Source organism: Myotis yumanensis, unplaced genomic scaffold (genome assembly GCF_028538775.1).
Source record: "Myotis yumanensis isolate MYYU_CA2020_CCGP unplaced genomic scaffold, mMyoYum1.0.hap1 SCAF_5, whole genome shotgun sequence".
Classification (NCBI taxonomy): domain Eukaryota; kingdom Metazoa; phylum Chordata; class Mammalia; order Chiroptera; family Vespertilionidae; genus Myotis; species Myotis yumanensis.
This window is the reverse complement of record NW_027223756.1, coordinates 49,821,147-49,844,606: the sequence shown is the minus strand read 5'-3', so window position 1 is coordinate 49,844,606 and position 23,460 is coordinate 49,821,147. Positions and strand designations below refer to the sequence as shown.

The window sequence follows — 23,460 nt, the reverse complement described above, 5'->3', positions numbered from 1 at the left end:
GATGATTTGGCAACACTAATTTTTCTGTATGTCTAAAACATTTTCTCTATTAAACTATAAGCTTGGTGCATGAAATTCATGCACGGGTAGGGTCCCTAGGCCTGGCTGGTGATCAGGGCCAATTGGTGGGGCAAGTGGTGGGGCATTCGGGGCCCCCGCTCACACCTGCCTTGGCTGGTGCTGCCCGCTTACCTGCTCCACCATCCTGCCGCAGTCCTGCTCTTCTTGGGGCCCATCGGGGCCGGCAGTGCCTCCAATGCAACCTGCTGCCAGCACCGCTGACACCCGCCATGTTCTGCGCCACCCCCTGGTGGCCAATGAACATCTAACTCCTGGTCAGTCGAACTCCCGCCCTTGGGGATAATTTGCATATTAGCCTTTTATTATCTACACTAATAAAAGAGAAACATGCAAATTGGTGTCACTCTGCTATGCTCACCAGCCAATCAGCTGAGTATGCGAATTAACTCAACAAAGATGGCGGTTAATTTGCATATGCAGGAACGGAGCAAAGACTGAAGACTGAAGAGGCTTGGCTTCTCTGCTGCGGCCGGAGCGAAGGCCTGGGTCCCAGATGACAGTGGAAAACCAGTGTCAGCAGCCAAGGGAAGGAAGGCCTATTGCAACGGGCCTCTAGTATAGGATAAGGGCAGTAGACATTGACTGGTGGCCAACAAACCCTCTTTGAGAGAGAATATTCATGATTAATTATAAAACAGAATAGTATTATACTTTATTAAATGCATCAATGGAAAAGTTAGAGGATGTGAGTGGCATATAAAAAGCTAAGTTAATTGATGCTTTTATGTAGAATTTATTAAGAAATGCACATCAGAAAGCCTGAAAGTATGCATAAGAACACTGCATTATTTTCTTGGGCATGAACAAGCAGAAACACAGACAAGTCAGTAGCAAATGCACACTCATGATTGATCCAGACATGTCTAAGGGGAGACCTCGCGTCCTGGAGTGCTTCCTTCCCTGTGCTTTTGGTGCGACTGAAGCTCTCCCAGAATGGATCCTCTGATTCTGACACTGACTTTGACCTCATAGACCTGTGGGAAGAGGTAACTAACACTATTTGAGCTTTATGAGGGGTTAGCATTTCCAACAACTTGTCCAATTTGATCTTTTAATAACCTTGCCTGGAAGGTGGTATTATTTCTGTTTCACTCCTCAGCACGCTGAGGAACAGCAGTTGGATTTGCTAAGGTCACTCAGCTGGGATGGGATGGGAACATGGAGAGGGGAGAGAAGGATTCTCATAGCAAGGATTTCCTAGAGAAGAGACATTCTGCTTAGAATCTTAGGATTCAGTGATTGTAGAGCCCAGAAGAGACCTTGGCACTGCAGGTTCTTCTCGGACACATTTAGTGGCGGGGACTCAAACTCGGGAAGCCATGCATCTTTTCCGTTTTCAAACAGGTCCGTGTTAGAAAAGTATTCTTATTTTATCCTAAGTTTGATTGCCCTGCCGTAGTCCCAGCTCTCTTTCACGGTGTTAAGTAAAACAAGTCTCCAGCTTCTTCTCTGTGATCACATTTGAAAGCAGCTAATTTGTCCAACAATAAATCTTTCCTCCTTTTTATTCTCAGGAAAGAATGTAATTAACAGGACAACAGATTTTCATACCAGACTTTGGTTCAAGTCCCAGCTTTGTCAACAACTGTGTCTCCCCAGGCTTATCTACTCTTTAATGTCTGCTAATAGACGTGGTAATGACCTCCCTCCCGGGGTGATTCTGGGTAATTAATAAATGTAATCATGAGCTATGCACTTCCTTGCACTAGTGAAACATGCTCTATAGAGGTTGTTTTCCTTGTTTCTTGTTTAGTTTGACATCTACAATTCTCCAAATTGGTCAGTGGCTGAGGAGTTGGTTTAACCTTCGGTCTGGACATACCATTTCTATTCCCTGAGGAATGGATACTTACCTGAAACCTGAATTCCGGCTTCAATGGCTGTGACATGAGACTTGACTTCTTAGGTGCAGATGCCAGCAAGAGGCCTACGGAGAGCAGTGTGTTTGGCTGAAACAGGCAGCATCCCAATAGAGTTGGGAAAAAATCAAATTTGTTTGACTTAATACGTTAGCAATATAGCACTGAACTCAGGACAGAAATTCATAAATGCATCACAGAGTGTCAGCTGCTTTTAGAGTTTACTGATGCATTTTATTGCTGAATACACCAAAAGCAGCCGACAGAAGTCAATTCAAGTAACACCTCTCAGGAGTGGACTGGGAGAATGAAGGGAGCATAGAAGTAGGGGCATTGGCTTCTAAAACTGATTTTATTCGTTTATTAAAGTAACTGTGATAATGTCCTTTAGGGACCCAATTGCTTAAAATGATCAAAAGTCTCTACATGAGCACTTTGTCATAACTGTTCCAGTTACATTGATTTGTCATAAAATCAGAGAATGCAGAGTGCATAGATATTTTCAGATTAAGACAGTAGAAAAGTGGGAAGAGCACATTATTTGGAAACAGCCCAGAGACCAAACCCCCGGTTCTGTTGCTCAGCAGGATGGCTGATTGCTCTGAGACTGTGTTCCCATCTTTGAAATGCAGGCAACGGTGGTGCTCTCCTCACAGAGTTGTTGTTAGGCTCACATGAATTATTAATGTAAAATGTTTACAGTTGTGCCCAACACATAGTAAGTGCCCAATAAATGCTAGCTATAATTTTTTATGTTCCTTTCTTTGATTGATTAGTTCTCTAGCCTCAGGCTGTGTGTGTGTGTGTGTGTGTGTGTGTGTTCAGGTGAGGGTTAGATAGATTGTACACAACCAATGTTGTGTACCTGAAATGGTATCTGATGCAAAGCAAGGTGTTCATCATGGTCATTTCCTGTTGTTAAAATTATTATCATCATTTTTATTATTTTTATTTCATTCAACTAGACTGTCTTTCATTTATCATTTATATGGTTCTACAATTAAGTAGTCTGCATTTGTCTTTATGTTCCTAATCCATTTTTATGTAGGTCTGACCACAGAAACCAAAGAGCACTTTCTTAGTTTGCATTATTCAAAAGACATGGTATTTGTCAGATTGCAAAGTAGAGTTTTCAGTCACTGGAGGGATAGCACATACTAGAGTACTTCAACAGCCACTACATTTGAATAGCAAAGCCTGAAATCTTCCCTCTTTTAAAATGCAAATCACATCCAGTTAATAGCTGTATACAAATACCTACCTGCCCAGGAAGTTTGAGAGCTAATTTAGCTTTGAAGATAATTTTCAGGAATGATTAGGCCTGCAAGGAATTATGTTTGACCAGAAACTTTTGTATTGGATTCACCCACATTTACCAAAGTCACTTTCATTATTATCACCCTGTGTTTCTGCTGCTCTGGACACATTTATAGCAGCTTTTCCAAACAGGTTTTTTTTTTGGAACACTGGTATCCTTCAGTTATATGTATATGTTTATTGAATGAAGAAGTTTTATGGTCAAATAATTTTGAAAATGCTATATTTTAGAAAAGTGAGGTGGTTTTCCTTGCTGCAGGACTTCTCAGAGCCTTAATGAATCCTGTTGGCCCATTGGGACTCTCAGAGGGCAGGTGTCACCTGCAGCTTTTCCAAAACTAATCTGAACACAAGAAGCTTTCTTTGTTCACAGCTTAGCAGACACGGTGTCCCAGGAAACACAGCTACGTAATTTAGAAAATGCTGGTTTAAACCAAGAACATGTAGCCTTCACCCAAATGAATACTCGCTCTTACGCACGCTACTTTCTCTCCCACACACCATGCCCATATCCACATGCTGTAACTCAACTGTTTCTCTCATTCCCCATCACAGATCCACAGGCATTGCCAACAGTGTGGCATTTTACATTCCATTCATGCCATGGTTTATATAGACATCATCTTGTGAACTTTGTACAAAACATATGGAAAAAGAGGGACAAAAGACATGCTCAATCTTTTATGTCCATTGACAGATTTTTTTAAGCTTCCATAAGTGGATACACACTTATTTTCACAAATCACCTAATAATGTAACTGTCCCAAATGGAGCTCAGCTCTTCCCCTGAAAGCTCTGCCTTTTGGTGCTTTTTCTTCCTGGGTTAAACTAAGAATCATAATTTTTAACTCATCCTTTGATGTTAATAATTTTTTTAAAAATATATATATTTTTAGTGATTTCAGAGAGGAAGGGAGAGGAAGAGAGAGATAGAAACATTAATGATGAGAGAGAATCACTGATCTGCTGCCTCCTACACGCCCCCCACTGGGGATCGAGCCCACAACCTGGGCATGTGCCCTAACCAAGAATCGAACCGTGACCTCCTGGTTCTTAGGTCGACGCTCAACCACTGAGCCACGCCAGCCGGGCTGATGTTAATAATTTTAATAATAGGAGATCCTTATCTGGTCATGTTCTTCTCCTATTTTAAACTTTATATTCCTTCCTACTTTCCCCTCACCCCCAAATAAGCAAGAATGTGAACATGAACATATGCAAAAACCTTGGCCAAGATATACAAAACAGTACCTCTGCTTTTCAGCTTCATCTAAGCCACACACATTGCTCTCGACACTACTCACCACTTCCTGCCACTTCCTCCCTGGTTTATAGTGACTTCCCTGCACTTTGCATTCTCTAAATGTGCAGTCAGAGTCCCTGTGTTTCTCTGAGCCCAGAATCGACTTGGGGCAGCAAGAGAGCACAGCATTGTTTGTCTGTGTGTCAGTGTTGCAACTTCGCTTCTTGCCCACGCTGCCTTTCGATTATTTTTCCTCCATTTGTGATACCCCTTGCCAGGGAACAAGCACATCCAGAAGACCCTGGTGTTCTCCAAAAGTACTATCATTAAAAACTGAGAGACCAGTCTCTCCAAGCATGTCAGTGACAAGGCCGGGTCGCCATCCCCCACGATGGCTTACATCAGCTCCTCAGTCACCAAAGGACCATGCCTCTGTCATCAGGCTTGGGAGTGGGTGCCAGAAGAAGCAGGTCAAAGCTAGTCATTCCTGCTCCAGCTAACAGAGGCTAATGATCCCTAGAAGGCCATAATTTTTTAACTGTGTTCCCAGTGAGGTTTGACTTTGCTTTTCCATCGACACATTGTCAGTTCCTAATATATATGAGTGAGCTGTGCTGGAGATGTCATGCCTCAGAATATATAGAAAGTGACCTGCCCCTTGACGATGCATTTCCTCTATAGCAGTGGTTCTCAACCTTCCTAATGCCGTGACCCTTTAATACAGTTCCTCATGTTGTGGTGACCCCCAACCATAAAATTATTTTCGTTGCTTCTTCATAACTGTAATTTTGCTACTGTAAACAATATGTAATTATATATGTGTTTTCCGATGGTCTTAGTTCAACCCCCAAAGGGGTCACGACCCACAAGTTGAGAACCGCTGCTCTATAGGGATGCTCTACCCCATGATTTTCTACCCTAACCATTAAATGAAATGCACTGATCTCTCTGGTTCCGCGTCACAGCATGGCTGTCTCATGGTAAAAGTGTGGTTGAAAGAGATTCTTTGCGATAGGACTTCATTAAGATAAGGAATGGAGTCAGGAAAAGAAAGAAGACTACTTTGTGAATGGGAGATAAGGAAATGGAAAACACAAAAATAATATGATAAACGATTTTAACAAGGCAGAAGAGAAGGATGGGATCAAAGATAAAATAATAGAGATAAACAGGAATAGGCAAGTTTATTTTACTTCACATTATTACATTTTGCATCAATATAAACAAACTGTTTTTCTCAAGGCTGTGTTACAAGGCAGGGAGGGGTTGTTTCTAGCAATGGGCCCAGCTTTATTATGGGTGATCCACTGGGTCTCTTGATGAAAATACTTAAGCTTATTAGAATTCAATAGATAATTAGGTAACTAAGGATTCTTCTTTATAACATTGTGTGGCACTGATGACTTTGTTATATTATGGGACAATTTTACTATCTTGCATAGAAAGCTTTTAAAATTAACTGAAATGATTGAAGGCAGGTTAAATTGGACCTGACCTAAGTGCTACTGAGGCTATATTACGTTACTTATTACAATAGCAAATGAAATGACTAAATTTGCATATATCCTATATAATAAAAGCCCAGTGACTGAACAGTGGAACAACCAGAACGACCAACCAGTCGCTATGAAGTGCACTATGACGTGCACTCATGCTGCAGCTGCCCCCTGGTGGTCAGTGCGCTCCCACAGTGGGATTGCCGCTGGGCTGACCAGGATGAGCGGTGCTCCCACTGCGGGCTGATCCCCGCAGGCCATGCCCCCCACCAGTGCATGAATCCCGTGCACCAGGCCTTTAGTGTGTGTATATATATATATTAGTATATATTATATATGTATATACATATATATATATTTTAAATGTTACATCTTTCTGATGTTCACATATATAAATTGGAAAATAAACAAACACATTCCATTAAAACTTACTATTGTTAAAAACAAATTTAAAGTGCCATGATAAACTTGGTTTAATACTCATCCCTCCATTGAAGTCATGGCAGATAACATAAATTTTATTTTATTTTTATCCTCCCCAATATTGATGCAGTTTCTCTAATTCAAAACAAGATTAAAAGTTTCAATCTTCAATTTAGAAATGATGTATAGAGGGAATTATGTATCTCTTATCTAGAATCAAATTGAAGTTTTTCCAGGGATTTATACAATATTAAGAGAGACAGTTTCTAAGGATCCTTGGGTTTGTTTGTTTGTTCTGCCAACTAGCACTAAATTTTCTAGCTGTCGAGCCTCATTTCTAAGACTAGTAGAAATGAACTGCTTCTATGACCAAATGACAGAGCCTTTAAAGTACTTTAAGGATAAGCCTGTGATTGTGATATTGGAGGAAGCGAAGTTTCATAACTGTCACCAGGAGTTAATTACTTTGCTTAAAATTTCCCTTCTGCCTACTAATGAAATTAATCACTGAGGTGAACTTAAATTATGGGATCATATCACAGCTTTTAAGGAACGGATCCCTTCATACTTTAATAGAAAATAGTTTACTCCCCATTTTTTCTTTCATGCCATCTCTGCTTTCCTCAAAACCCTCCTGTCCTTGAAGGACTGAGTGACACTATCTTTCCTGCCAAGTTCATTTGAAAAATATATTGAGATAATAAAGGATATATGAAGCTCCAGTGAGGGGAAAAGAATAAAAATATGTGTGACTGGTTTTAAATATTTATTATGAAATTGCTTCTCTTCCTCAAATATTGTTTTTATAAATTCTTTGAGTTCAAAAATGCTAGTCATGGACATAAAATGAAGCAGTCCAATATTCGTTGAGTTTCAGAGCTAAGGTAAATAAATAATAGGAATATATATATTTTCTGGACAGTGGTTTTTCCTTTCTTACACCTACAGGTTCATTCCTCAGTGAAAGTGTTTCAAATGTTCCACCTAATGTCTTTCCTACAGATACAGAGATATGGAGTCAAAAAGAAAGGCTAGTGAATTTCCAAGTATCAGGAGAGTTTTCTTCTGGAACTAATCTGAAAATAGAACCCTGGGCAACTCTTAGGCTAGAGGAGAGGCCGAGAATCGAACAAGTAACATTTCAAAGTGCTCATGATTACCCATTCTGGGCAAGAGTTTCTCCTTCTGTTTGAGCCATGCATATTAATAATCAGTACATAACGCTGATTCATGAAGTTTAAGTGCAGGTTGTAGGATGGCCATGTAGATTGCCTACTGGATTAACTAGGACTGGAAACCAAGTCGCATGACTGCTTAGGATTGTGGTCCAAATTCTAGCATTAACTAGACATATGATTCCAGGAAGTAGATTTTTGTTGTTGTTCTTCAATATTGGTCAATATGTTTATTGTCCTATTCTGAAAAAAATTTCATCAACGTGTGTTGGTTTAGTTCAGCTCCCAACAGCCCACTCCAAAACTCTTAAGAAACTGCTTTCTGAGCTACCTTATCTTCTGAGTAAGAGACAGTTGGGCTCCTGGATGCCAGTTGGCCACCAGAAAGACCAAGACATAATTAGAAGCTTGGAACTTTCAGCTCCACACCTAACCTCCCTGAAGTGGAGAGGAGCTGGAAATTGAGTGAATGATCGATCATGCCTATGTGAGCAACCCTCCAGAAAAATGTCAAAAGTACTGTGTTCCAATAGCTTCTGGGTTGGTGAACACCTTCATGTTCTGGCAGAATGGTCCATGTCAACTCCACGGCACAGAAGCTCCTTCACTCAGGACCTTATGAGTCTTTTCATCTGGTTATACCCTTTATGATATCCTTTATAATGTAATAAACTGGTGAAATAAGTACTTTTCTGAGTTCTGTGAAGGGTTCTAGCAAATGATCAAATCCAAGAAGATCATGAGAACCTGATTTGTAGCCAATTCGGACAGAAGCTGTGGGTAACCTTACTACTTATTGACCAGGAAGCTAAAAATAAATAGATAAATAAATTACCGTTTCATATTTTGATTTTCAGAAATAAATTTTAAAAAAGTCAGACATAGCCTTCTGATTGCTAATGTTCTTGGACAAATTCCATCACTGCTAATGACTTGAGAGGTGGCCTTGAACCTTTCACTTAACCTCTCAGGGCCTCAGTTTGTACAAAATGAATTGGATGATACTTAAGATTACTTTCTGCTCAAGCTTTCTCAGATTTTATCCAATTTTGATACTGAGTTCTCAGGAGTTTATCTTAGAATGAAGGAGAAAATAGCTACATCCAGAGTTGTTTCAAGTTAGTGAAACTTTCATTTGGAATACTAACTTCAATTCAGTTCTTAAAAATTTATAAAAGGATATAGAGAAATCTCTGTTGCATTGAAAATTTTAATCCTGTGACTTCATTTTTACTCTTTCTACTTTCTTTGAGAACCTCAGCCTACTGAATACCCACACCCATTATTTTTCTTACATGGATTTTTTTTAGAGATGTGATAAACATCTTTCAATTATTAATAGATATGCTCTCTTATAATAAAAAGTTTAAAAATAATGCTTTAAAAGGGAGATTTTTGGATAAAAAGTATTGCTTTCCCATATACTTTATATTGAAAAACTGGCACATGGCATTTGACTCATTCCTGTTGACCTTCAGATTCTGTTTAGCATGAATAAGAACAGTATGTAATTTCTATGTAACAGTGTGTCTTGCACTTTGCTTTACTTATTTTCCTTCCTTAGAACAAAAATTTCTGTAGGAACCTTTGTTGTTCTATCTGCACTGCTTTAACTGTGAATCAGTCACATTTTGAACTCTGAAATAATTACCAGAGGATTTGGTAATGCAGTGTCAAGACGATGTTACAAAACAAGTTAAAATCAGAGAATGGGAAATTTCAGGTTTTGTAATATTTTAAAATTAGTGCTACCCTGTCTGCCCTTGCTTATTTTGCCTAGCTAAACTGAATTTCCTTCTTGTGTCAATAACCTTTACTCATTCTTGGGTCCCTGTGCAGATATCCTTCATCCACCCATCATTTTCCCTGTTTGTCTAGTTCTTACTCTGTTCCTGGTGGCCTCTGCTTCCCAACTCTATTCTGATACCTGAGGTGCCTCTTCAGCCCCTTCCCCTCCCCTTGGTCATTATTCTTTATTTAACTGGGAGCTGGCTCTCTCTCCCTGACAGCTCTGCTAAGTGGCTACCTGGTGTAGGATGAGCATCCTCTGAAAGCTCTCCAGGATTGAGGCTCACAATCTCCAATATACCATTGGTTTCTCTCATTTTGGATATGACCTAAAGATGTCACCATTTGTTGAGGATTTTAACTTGCAATTCACTGTGTCCCTCTTCAGCACTGCTCCTCTTACACATGTTGTGATTCCATAGCCATGTAGATGATCTTTTCAGTTCATTAGGTTTTCAGGATTTTCTCAACCCTCCTTCACAACCCACTCCATGGTCATTCCCTAGATTTTGCCATTAATTCCACCCCTCCAGAGTCTTAATTTTAAGTGCTGTATTCTATTTTCTGATTTCCATCTCAGATCTTTCCAGTATCTTCCTAGTTGCTCCTTGACTACATCAAGTCATTGATCTAAAGTCATGTCTTCACTCTTCACAGATTCTTCCCCCATATCCAGAATTTTCTTACATAGTTGAGGTTGCATGGTCCATCACTGAGAAATAACAAAACAATTTCCTTGTAAACACCCTCAAGGATGGATGGATGGATGTTTTGATGGATGGATGGATGGATGGATGGATGGATGGATAAAATAAAAATAAAAGCTACAACAACAAAAACAGTGCTTAAATCCAACATTTTGTTCAAGTGTGCTAGGATAGCCCAACTTCCATGCTTCTAGGTTTCATTAGGGATCATGACCACTAACTTCCTGGGTGCTTTTACTACTATTTTATAGTCCTACTAGATTCCCCTGGTCCATTTGCCCTCCCAACTTTTAAACCATTATTTCATACCTCCTTGTTCCAAGAACCTCCAAATATCTCCCCTCTTCCTCATTCTCAGTGGATTTATATGGTTTCTGTTTCACTGAGAAGAGGAATTTGACAATTTCTCACACTTTATTTACCACCTTACCAGCATCTACTTTGCCTTCCTTCTTTACTGTTGATGAACTCTGCTGCATGTCTAAAGTCAACCCCTCTACTCATCTTTTAGATAGCATCCTTTCTCACCTATCCAAGACATTACTCCAACAATTATCCCCTTTTACTTTTGTATTATAATTATTTCCTCTGTACTAGATCATGTCTAGTAGCATTAAAAAATGCTGCCAAATCTTTCACATTGCCTTCTAACTTATACTCCATTTCCCTGCTCTTCTTCATAGAAGAATCATTTTATGAGCTGTCTCTACGGTGACTCCTATGATTATCTTTTTTTTTTCTTTAAAAGGCTTTTTATTTTTTTATTTATTGATTAAGGTATTACATATGTGTCCTTATCCCCCATTGCCCCCCAACCCCCACTCATGCCCTTACCCCCCTGGTGTCTGTGTCCATTGGTTAGGCCTATATGCATGCATACAAGTTTTCTGGTCGATCCCTCCCCCTTACCTCCACCCTCCTTTACCTTCCCTCTGAGGTTTGACGGTCTGATCAATGCTTCTCTGTCTCTGGATCTGTCTTTGTCCATCAGTTTATGTTGTTCATTATATTCCATAAATGAGTGAGATGATGTGATATTTATCTTTCTCTGACTGCTTATTTCACTTAGCATAATGCTCTCCAGTAGGATTGTCTTTTGAACCCATTCTCATCAGGTTTTCATCCCTAGTACTTCACCTAAAAGCTCTTGTCATGATCAGGAATGAATGGCTTCCATATTGTTGATTCCAATGGAAAATTACCCATGCTCCTCTTTCTTAGCATATCTGCCCAGTGGATCACTCCCTCCTTAAAACACATTCTTCACTGGGTATCTGAGATATCAGACTGACACCCTCTTAGAAAACTAGAGAGAGTCATTATCCTGCTGACCTTGAAAAAGCAAACTGCCATCTGGTGAGCTGCCTATGGAGAGGGCCACATGGTAAGAACCTGAGGGTGGCCTCTAGGGCTGAGTGTCATCCCAGCTGATAACTAGGGGGAATAAAGAGACATACCTCAGCCATAAGGAAATGAATTCTACCAACAACATTTGAAAGAGCTGGGAAAAAGATTATTTTCTAGATCTAACATATGAGAACATATGAGAATGCAGCTTAGCTGACATAAATTTTAGGCATGTGAGATCCTGAGTAAAGGACCTGGCCTAGACATCTGATCTGTAGAAACTGTGAGATAACAAATGGTGTGGCTTTCAGTTACTGAATTTTGTGGTCGTTTTTTTATATAGCAATATATTTCTTACATTCAAGGAGATGGTTTGTATTTCACATTTAACATTAAAACAAGAAGTTTCCAAATAGAGTCACAAGGAGGGAAATATTTGCCGTAACTAGTTTTATAGAGGGAATTTAGCAGTATTTAGCAGTGAAGAGAACTCTACAAGCCAATTAGTCTGAAAAACATCGTCAACCTACTCATGTTGTGTTCTTGAAGCTCCATGGCCCACACTGTGTAACCATAGGACTTCTAACGCATTTTTATATTTAAATTTAAGATTTTATTTTTGGTCACATAAATCTGAGATAAGTAGGATGTTTATGGTCTTCATATGTATAATTTGGAAAATTTTATAGAGTCCGAGTTGCCTGCTCATGGTCACATAGCTCTTTACTGCAAAGAGCCAACACCATGACTGAGAACTTTGTTAATGCTGACTGCACTTTCCACTAAAGCACACTCTGCTATTTCATGGTGTGTGATGATATGAACCAATTTGAACCAAAGATACTGAGATATCCATACCCCTTGACAAGTCCTGATATAAGGTCTTAGAAGATAGGCTATACTTCAGATTCTCTGGATTGGCATTGAGAAATATCTAAGAACTTTTAACACAGGAAAGGAAATAAAATAGTGACAACAAGGCTTTAAGAAGAAAACCTGATATGAATGAAATAGAAGAGAAAGATGCCTGTAGATGGGAGGTAGGTTCTCCAGGTGTAACATAACGGAGGTGATTAATCTAATTAGGATGTTGCCATTGGAGAGGACCACACGGAAGAAACTTTATGGACAGGATGGGGTAACTTCTTGGAAGGAAGGGGCAGATCAAAGCAAAAGTAGAGGTGGACTGGTCTGTGGTTCTTGGTCTTTGGAGAATGCTATGGCTGTTGATGTGAGTTGGGTTTAAGGAAAGGAAATGATAGATTTCAAACTTACAGAGTGTGAAATAATGATGTCAGGACAAAAGGAAACTTGAGTTCTAAATCAGGAAATCAGGACAGAGTAGGGAATATAGAATTGTGGTAGAGTCTTATAGAAGAGATAGTTGAATCCCATAATAATGGATGTAATTTCTAAAGGCCAGTTTGTAATGAGAAAAGAGAAAAACAAAACAAAACAAGGGGGGGAGACTAAGGACTAAATCAGGGCTCCTCAAACTTTTTAAACAGGGGGCCAGTTCACTGTCCCTCAGACCGTTGGAGGGCCGGACTATAGTTTTTAAAAAAACTATGAACAAATCCCTACGCACACTGCACATACCTTATTTTGAAGTAAAAAAACAAAACAGGAACAAATACAATATTTGTATTTGCATGTGGCCCGCGGGCCGTAGTTTGAGAACCCCTGGACTAAACCAAGTGTGTAAGTTCTAATAGTTAGAACTACTAAAACATTTTATTTGAGTTCTAGTTTGAAAGTATTATATGGCTTCTTACATTTCTGAATTTCAGCCAGGATCGAGGTATGTTTAGTTATACCTACTTAAATAGAACTCTCACTTCTGTGAGCCCTCAGTAAATCTAGCGCTGTCAGGTAAATAAATTCACCAGGAAGATCATCTCGGGGTACTCACTTTGTTTACTTATGGCCTTTGTTTATTTTCCTGTCCAGGTGAGAACTTCGTTTCCCAGTTACTTGTCTAAGTGGTTTAAATGCTAGGCACATCTCACAGCTGAAGAGTCCGTGCATAGCACCAGGCTTACTTTCTATTCACAAAGACTGACAGTGCTAATGATGGGTTTTCCCTGGATATTTACAAAGCCACCTGTTGGTTTGTATCTCTGTGGCATTTCCATAGTAGAGGAATTATTTACATGTTACTGTTTCACATTTCCAGTGGTAGGTTTGTTTTTTTTTTCTTTTTGCTCTACTAGGAAAGGTATAACGTAGGTGGTGAAGAAGCTTAGAGGAAGAATGTCATGAAATTGTCCTTTGTTAGAAGACTGTCCCCATCACCCATTTTTCAATCTTGTAAAAATGTTTGTGTGTTTCCGCATAGGAAATAGAATGTGTCATTAGGAAGCATTAGGGGAGTTATTTTAAAGGCAGATTTTAAAGAGCCTTAATCACGAATGTTTTATGCATGCTGAAAACCTAAGTGAGAAGGGAGTATAGATTTGTGTTGCTGAAATTTTCCTCTTTGTTGTCTTCCATCTTGTTGGCGTGATTAAATATTTAAGTGTATCTGCTGAAACAAATAGGAACTCAGCGTTGTGATGGAAATACTTTAGCAGCCATGGACTATCCCATCTTTTATTTCTTGTACAGCTCTCTGCATTAACTAGTGGTAATGACCTGGCAATAGACTGAAATGGCATAGTGTTTTTTTTCCCCCTTCACATAGATTGAGATAGTTATTTCTTACTACAGCCTGTTTTTATTGCCATATAAGTTTTTGAAAAGTGTTTCTTGGCTAAGTCAAATTTGTATCCTTGTAAAAATAACATAATGCCAGAAAAAAAAATGTATACACTGGATAAAATAAGAAAAAATAGCTCTTTTATTGGACTATAAGTTTTGAGTTTCTTCCCAGGTTTATCATGTACTTTTTTGGGGGGAAAGTTTGGACAGGAAGGTAGGAGTGAGCACGATAGGTTAGAATGTGTCTCAGATTTTCCCCAAGGTTGCACCAGCCTATGATGGCCTATGGTACCTATGATAGAATAATATTATGAAACCACAGGAGTGATTAGTGGATGATTAGTAATTATTGCTGATATTATAGAACAGCTATTAGAAACTGACTCTTTTTTTGGCCTCAAAGGAAACTAAAATCCAGGTAATTTAAGTGATGTGTCCTTCGTCACAGAGCTAATTAGCAGCTGAGCTGGAAATAGTGCTTGGGTTTCTTGCTTCCAAGTCCAGAACTCTCTTCCGTATGTCTTTCATACAGATATGATGAATTTCCATTACAGACAACTCAGTAGAATTTTTGTGATGAATAATGGCTAAGCAATTATCACTAGCCTCCCCAACCTGATGGGTTGAAAGCATAATTGAGAGTTTAAGAATATAAATTTTTCCTAAATTTCTACTAAATGATCTTTGAAACAGCCTTTGGATAAAGGGAATAGATATTTCAATCGTGATTCTCCTGATTAGAGCGAAGTGTTGAATATCCATATGCTGGGTCTGGTAAATTGATACGGAATGAATAATGAACTGTTCTGTATTTTAACTGCCAGTTCATTGGCTTCAATTCTTTAGTTTATAACCTGGATTCCCCATTCTGTCTCCCACAAATCTCAAATGAAGAGGCATCCTTTAGTATATTTTGAGTCTTCTAAACAAAATGGTTCAGTTGGAGGTTGATTCTACAATCCCTCTAGTGTCGCTAGATTAACCAAGCCCCTTGCTTTAAGTTTGCTCTGGGAATAAGTAGAAGCCTTAGTAGATAAATAGAAGTAGGAAACCCAGAGGCATAAAAATTATTGAAAAAATAGCCAGATACTTTTTCAAAGGAAACAGATAGAAATACAGTTCAGAAGCTTACTCCCACAGGACATTGCTCAGTCATCTGCTTTGGCTCTTTGAAATGCTTGCTGTCATTGTAATTATTTATAAACTTGTGCTTTTTTCACTGTTAGGAATGTAAGCTTTAGAACATCTTTTATTACTAAGGCTTTCTAGCTCTAGTGAGTACATAATCACTGTTGAAATTCATAAGATCCTATAATCTTTTTCTATAATCTTTAATGCCAATTTTAATAAAATATTTCTGGAGATAATAAAATTAAATATCATATAATACATTAATGGCAATAATAATTATGTTGCTGTTGCCACTTCTGCTACCAGGATAAAGAGGTGGGGGAGAAGGAAGAAGCACTTATCTTGTATAAGGCATTGTGTTGAGCACTTTACAAAAATCATGTCAATGTAATCCTTATACAACGTTATCATCATCTCCATTTTACAAGGAAGTGTTGTATAGCTAAGCCCCTTGCCCACAGTCATGCAGCTAGCAGCTAGCTCAAATTCCTGAGCTCACACTTTTAACCATTATGGCATATATTGGTTTATCACGCAGTCCTGGGATAGGCTGTGGAACATCTGCCTTCTGTTTCAAAGCATTATGTGCATCCCTTGGTTTAGTTCAAGGAAAAAATTAGAATGTTATATATAAGTTTTGTTCATGCACAAATTTTTATACAATTATCATAAGAAGAAACAGGTATGTTTAATTGTTATTAATGATCAGATTAGAGGAAGAAAGTATGCAGATATTTTAGAAAAATAATTACGGGTAGTGCCAATGAAGGTTCTTGTTAATAAACTGTTTTACTATCAGGTACTGAAAAATTGCACAGAGCTTTGTCATATCATAACTTATGACAAGTTATTATGTCATTTTCAACTGGAAAATGGTATAATGAATTATTTATAACCATCCCAGAATTGAAGCTAATATAGTTTTTCACTAAAAAGATTATACTGTCTTCCACATACACATCTTCTTTGTGATGAATGATTACATTTTATATATTAATTTTAAATAATTGAGTCAATGTTATGATTTACAGTGACTTAAAAATTGCATTTTTATATTTTAATATGAAATCTTAATATGCTATTTAACAAGTAAATAACTTTTTATGTACATAATCTTTATTTTATTACATTGTAAAACTAGCTATATATGTTCACCAGAATTTTCTATTTCAGTTTTCTGAAAAGCATAATTAATTATCTCATAACATAATTGTTAATTAACTTAGTCATTATTTTAATTAGCATTTTGGTAAATTCCTTTAATTAATTTTCTCTTCTCTGACACCTCTCACAATAAAGTAGTGATATGTAGAAGGAATTGGTTGAAAGAAAGACAGTATGAAAAGAACATGACTATATAAAGAAAACCAAGTGTCATGTGATTACTATTTGTTAGTCTTAGAAGTTATAGCAACACATCATAACTATGGGGTGATTTGTTACCTATTTCCCAAGAAGGTTAAAGGGAGAACTATCCATTACTTGTGACAGCATTTCCATGGTATGATGGCATCATTTATTCTGGATATTTTCTTGTTTAGAGAAAGAAATTAGAGAATCTTAAAAGATGGTGGTTGTTCGTTTTATTTTTAGCTTTCATTATTATTGTCAACCGTAACATGTGCATGTTTGAGACAATAATGATGATGGAAATCTTAATATCGCCATCATTAAATAGAGAAGAGTTAGTTGCTCAGTGACCAACATTTGAAAAAGAAACCTGAGTTTTCAGTTTTGCCGCTTTGTTACCTTGGGCGAGTCTTTCCATCTTTTTGAGTCTCAGGTTTTTTAGCTGAAAAAATAATAAGTTGTACTAACCAATCTCTATGATTAAATTCTGCTCTGCATGTTTCTTAACTTCCTTATGTTTGCTAGCAGAGAACCTTCTTTACCTGATCTCTTAGAAAGAAAAATGATACAAAATCAAATTTTGTAGCCAATGGCCCAGTCATAGAGGAATATAGGGATGTGTGTTGTCTTTTCCATTTCACTCAGCTGTGTTTTCTGTAATAGATGTACACAGTATCCCATGTAATTGGTGCAGAGGGGCTGTGGCTTCTGCTGTTGCAGAGGTGTGGAGGCTGCCAAACAGGGCCCTGACCCATGATGCTGAGGCCACTCCTGCCAGCCTGGAGGGGCTTTCACCTTCATGCAGTCAGTTTTGACAATCCATGTACTTACCTTGCAAATTCATGGTTCATTTTCTTTTGAAATTAAAAACAACACCAACATTAACACGCTTTGCTGTGGTTTAAGCAGATTTGTTTAATTAAAACCATTGAAGTAAATAGCAATGTTCGTGGTTTCCAGAAACAGATATGTATGGACATAGCCCTCCCTTATCCAAGGGGGATGCATTTCAAGATCCCCCGTGGATGCCTGAAACTGTGGATAGTACCGCACCCTATGTATACTGTACTCCTGTTTTTTCTTCTACATACATAGCTATGATACAGTTTAACTTATAAGTAGTCGCAGTAAGAGATGAATAACACTGATAATAAAATAGAACAATCATAACAGTATATTGTAGTAAAAGTTATATGAATGTGGTCTTTCTCTTTCAAAATACCTTATTATATTGCATGTACTGCATGGGGAGGCTGGACAAAGGGATGATTCAGGTCCTGGGCAGGACGGAGCAGGACTCAGCGAGATTTTGTCTTGCTACTCAGAACAGTGTGCATTTTTCAAACTTATGAATTGTTTATTTCTGGGACTTTTCTATTTAATATTTTTGGACCACAGTTGATAGCAGGGTAACTGAAGCCACAACAAGAGAAACCACAGGTAAGGGGGGATTACTGTAATTTAAGGAGAGAGAAGATTCTTACCTTTCCATGTCATTTATGTTTGGTTGCAGAACTTCAGATGGTGGCAAAGTTGTTGGCACCATAGAAGTCAGTGTCGTGAAGATGGGGGAGATTGAGGATGGGGAAGCCGACCACATCACGGCAGATGTGCAGGGACAAAAGGTAGGGTCTCCGCCAGCTCATTGCACAAATTAAATTAGAAAGGATCATCTTCACCAGATGTCTGAATCACCAACACCTCTGTGGGGTATGAAATCTCATTCTTCAAGAGCTAAATGAGAAATCAGCTCCGCAATCTGAGTACCAGAAGTGTGTTTCAGCCTCTGAAGCTGAGGCTGTTTGCATGGAACTAGGCAAAGGCAGGTGCCACTCAGAAACATCTTCCTCTTCTCTGCCCGCTCCTGTGCCCACGCTGCCTCTTCTCAGTTGATCACAGTTGCACTCTGCCATAATTAACCCTTCAGGAGATGCCCAGGAAATTCTTGGAGGACTATTACCACAAGTAACCACTTCCCTACTTTCAAAACCCTCTTTGGAAAAGATGCAGTTTGAACTTAGATTTCATTCTTATGTGAAGGAGGGAAGACTTCATAACACTGCGCCTTATGAAACTGCAGAGAGAAGCAGGGAATTGTCCACGGTGGAGGGGCAGCTCTGGAGGAGGGGCGATGCCCGCTGGAGGCCAAGGGGCTTCCTTGCAGCCCAGGATAAAGGCTCCAGTGCCTCTCAAGATGTGGCCAGGAGTCTTACTTGCTTTCTACTCCCTTTTCTGCAGGAGATGAAAACTTGATATCGAGTATTAGCCCAAATTCCTGTCTTATGAATGCTATTGCCTGTTTTATTGAGACATAGGGGACAGGCTTCAAAACGGCTAATAGTTCTTTTCAGGAACATGAGCTTGTGTACACGCTGCAATTCCTGCCTTGTTATAAATGAACATTTTTTTAATGGCAAGGCTCATTCTGACTTAACTTCTAGCTTAGAGACTCTTATCTGGGAACATTTGAATTTTGTTGGTAAGGAAACATCTACATGGAAGATGGTGTTTATGTAACACTTAATGAATCATTAACTTTACACAATATAAGACTCCTTTTCAAATATACATAGTTCTGGCACCAAGAAAGGCAGTGCTTGTTTCTCTCTGTTCCCCTGCTCTCCCTGGGAGCATATCCTGGATCATGAAAAGATTCCAAGGAGGCCTGGAGTTTGAATCAGGTTGCCTCCAAATGTCAGGGCTATGCTGAAGTTTCGTATCAGATCCTCTTAGGGTTTGTGTAAACAAGTCCCTTCATTTGGTCCTCAGGTCCTTTGGAGTTCTTTGTAAGACCAGTCTTAGTACTACGTGGATGCTTGTATCAAAATTAAGGAGGGAGGATTTTGAGGATAAGCAGGGTCTGAGATCAGAAATAGGCAGATGATGGTGCCTGGACCTGTGGGCATGAGCCAGGCCAGGAGCAGACACATGTCCCATTTCTAAGTTAGGCTACTTTCCCTGCCTCTGACTCTATCACTAGCTGCCTCTCTGTTCTCAAAGTTCATCTACCCCTTCATTTCTTTATTGCGTTTCTATTCTGGGGTAGCGCAAACTGAATCCTGATCTTTTCATAACCAGAGAACTCGATACACAGGGATATGCCCCACCCAAGTCCTACTTTATGTTTCTGACTTAGTCATGTGAACTTAAAAGAGACTTAACCGAGCTCTTCCAGAAATAGGAGGTGGCGGTGTCAGCACAAACCCTGTACGAGTCACAGGTGACAGAAATGGTAAACACAGCGAGCTTTGTCGGCAGTACCTTTGTCCTAAACGATTCTTAGTAAACCTTGACCTTTTGCAAATTTCTTTTATAAAATTTGCTATAGACTCTGTTGGCAGTCCCGGGGAATATTGGTGATTGAACAGAGAACATGGAGTAAGTCCACTCTGCATGACATTTAGGAGAGTCGTGTGGAAATAACTTTATCTCGGTGCTTTCAAAGCATGGTCAGGATCATCTTGGGGTGTTTGTTAGAAATGCAAATGCAAACACCCTTTTGCAAATGCCCGAAATCAAGTCAGTGAGGTATATTAACACAGTTTGTTACTAATGGAGATTTAAGTCCCAAAGTTAGTGAATGACTGAAACATATGAAAGGACAAAGTCACTGAAAGAAAGGATATCCTGATAATAGCATCCCTTTCACTGGTTTGCATTTATGGCAGAGAAAGACAAGAAACTACACTTAGACCCATAGTCATGTGAGTACATGACACATCATCTCTCATGTATATTGAAGCAGATAAACTATTAATACCCATATTAATCAGCTGTGCTGCCATAATAAAATATCATAGACTGGGTAGCTTAAACAGAAATTGATGATCTCACAGTTCTCAGATTAAAGTTCCAGACTAAAATGCCAGATGATTCAGTTCTTAGCGATAGCTCTCTTGTGTCTTGCAGGCTTCTTGCTGTCTCCTCACATGGTCTTTCCTCGGTGCAGGTGCACAGACAGAGTGGGTTAGCTCTGGTGTCTTCCTCTTCTTGCAGGACACAGCCCTATCAGATTAGGGCCCCATCCCTATGACCTCTTTTAACCTTAAGTACTCCACAAAGGTCCTATCTCCAAATACAGTCACATTGGGTGTTTGGGCTTCAACATATTAATTTTAAGGAACACAGTTCAGTTCATAATAATACCTCTGATATAAAATACTGCATTTTAATTTTGAATTTTACATAGCCTTCAGAGCATGAAGTAAAATATAAAAAAAAAAAATCCAAACTCTCTCCTTTCACATACATTTACTTACTTGTTTCCTCAGATCATATTTTTATTATTTATGTTTCACATCCAGGGAAGATAGAGCAGAGGGTCATTCACCATATTACCCTGGTTCAAACTTTTAGTTGATATATGTATACATAGAACTAGAAGACAATGTGTTACTATCACATAGCAGTAGAAAGAAAATTCACAAAAGAAATATGAACACTGTCCTTTTACAGAGCCAATATATTAGGTGAAATGTTGCATTAGGTATCCAAACTTTAAAAAAAATTTGAAGTCATTGTTTACTCATTTCTTGGTCTCATATTCACAGTCAATATGTCAGTAGATCCTGTTGATTGTGACTTCTAAATGAATCCAGAATCGAGGACTCAGGACCCTTTCCCTGTTACCAACATTGACTGTCACCTACATTTTCAGTAGTCTCTTAAATGTTTCCCTCCTTCCTCCTCCCGGCACTGCCCCCAACCATAGTCTATTTTCAGTAGAGCACTTACTAAAATGTAACACAGAATGTGCCATTCCTCCTGGATCCTTAACTCCCTGAAAGTATGAATCCAAAGCCTTCCAGTGACCTGACTTAAAGTCCTATATCTCAAAATTCATGAGTGTCATGTGTGTGTATATATACACACACACTAATAAAAGAAATATGTAAATTGGTCATCACTCCGCTACACACACCAGCTAATCAGGTTGAGTATGCAAATTAACCCAACAAAGATGGCAGTTAATTTGCATACACAGGCTCGGAGTGAAGACTGAAGATGACTGAAGACTGAAGACTAAAGAGGCTTGGCTTCTCCACTGCGGCCGCAGAGGAGAAGCCAAGCCTCGCTGTGGCCGGACCAAAGGCCTGGGTCCTGGGTGCCAGAGGAAAACCGGTACCAGCAGCCAGGGGAAGGAAGGCATAATGCATGAATCTTTGTGCAACGGGCCTCTAGTGTATCTATATCTACATCTATATCTATATCTATCTATCTATATGTATATACAGATAGACCTATATCTATATAGCTATATCATCTATATCTAAGTCTATATCTATATTTATAACTATATCTGTATCTATATGTCATCTATATTTATATCATCTATTTCTATCTCTGTATCTATCTATATATATCTATAATCCATCATTACCTGTGACTTCAGTGGTTGTGATTCTCAAAGTGGGCAGTGCCTGGGGAAGGAAGGGTGGAGGGAGACAGACTGGACAGTTAGGAAATAGCCCAAGCAATTCTGATACCCCATTTTGGGGAGTGCGGTCTGAGTCTGAGGAACCTTCTAAGGAAGGCCAAGCGCTCCAGAATGGTGGCTGTTTCCCACAGAACTCATCACCAGAAGAAATTGCTGGGTTTTTGTTTGTTTTCTTTTTATCAGCATTTATTTGTTCAGTTTGAAATATTTGCTCTGAAAATTTATTGTTTTCCTTCCCCTGGCTTTTTTTTTTTTTTTTGGCTAGAGATAGAAGGAAACTCATGTGAAGAAACAAATCCTGGTGTTTGTATGAAAATAGGTCTCTTGTCAACCTCCTGGGGTCAGAAGAATTTTGCTTCCTCTGTTTGTTACAGCTTCATGGGAAGCTAAAGGACAGTCCCTGGGATACTGTCTCCCACTCGAGGTTTGCTCACCAGGAACACAGCATTGTGCTCCTCTAGGCCTCTTCTCTTCTGTGGAGACAAGTGTGGGCTTTGTAAGGGCTCATGGCCTTGCCCATCTCTGGATCAGCTTATTTGTAAATTGTCCTCATACTGTATGAGCAGGTGTTTGCACTGTTTTGCTGGAGAAAAAACTCTCCTTTTCCTTTATGTAATTAAATACTACTAAATATACTAAATACTAAATCATATATATATATATATATATATATTATATATATATATGTATATGATTTAAAGTTGCCTTTGCTTAAAATCTAGAAAATAATTTGCTTTTTATTAACTCAAAATCATTCTAGCTGTCAGAAAAACAAAATCCTTCAACTTGTCAAATCTAATTTGCTGTATTAGGAACATTTGTGGACAGTCCTTTCCCAGATTTTACTTTTGTTCCTAAGTGGCCATTAACTAAAACCAAAATGTACTCTATGACCATATAATACAATCATATTATAAATAAATAATCACAAGTTAAGCAAGCTTCATGATAGAGATAATGCTGAAAATAGTGTTACAAAATGTCTTGTTCAGAATTTTTTGATACTATGTGAACAGCCTCTTGTTCTGCAAACAAAATAATTTTCTTATTTTGATTACTTTCAACTCTTTTCCTTTTTCTTGTGTTCTTCCCTAGTGTGCACTTGTATGTGAATGTTCAGCACCAGAGAATGTGAGCGGAAAAGACAACTTACCTTTTCTGAATGCAGGTATGTACCTCCGTTCTGGAAACTTGCATTAATTTCATATGAGCATACATTTTAATTTCCTGTGGAGTCAACGCTGAGCCTGGGCAGCATTCTCGTAGAATTGTTTGTGAACACTTAGTCATTGAATCAGTAATTGTGATCAGCTAGGAGAGTGGGGGGAGACTTGACAATTCCACAAGAATGAGGCATAAATACCTTGGCTAAATGACAAATTCCTGTTAGCTGCTTGATTTTATGT

The 23,460-nt window shown here is 38.7% G+C and overlaps 1 protein-coding gene across 7 annotated transcripts in view; it reads left to right on the top strand.

Annotated features, from left to right (window-relative positions):
• INPP4B (inositol polyphosphate-4-phosphatase type II B) overlaps positions 1-23,460 on the top strand; it is a 593,476-nt gene that overhangs the window by 399,119 nt on the left and 170,897 nt on the right. For all 7 annotated transcript variants that reach the window (XM_070415225.1, XM_070415230.1, XM_070415224.1 and 4 more), the window contains 2 exons: positions 18,131-18,242; positions 23,150-23,222. In XM_070415225.1, coding sequence (XP_070271326.1) covers positions 18,131-18,242; positions 23,150-23,222 — 185 coding nt within the window. The remainder of the gene's footprint in view (positions 1-18,130; positions 18,243-23,149; positions 23,223-23,460) is intronic.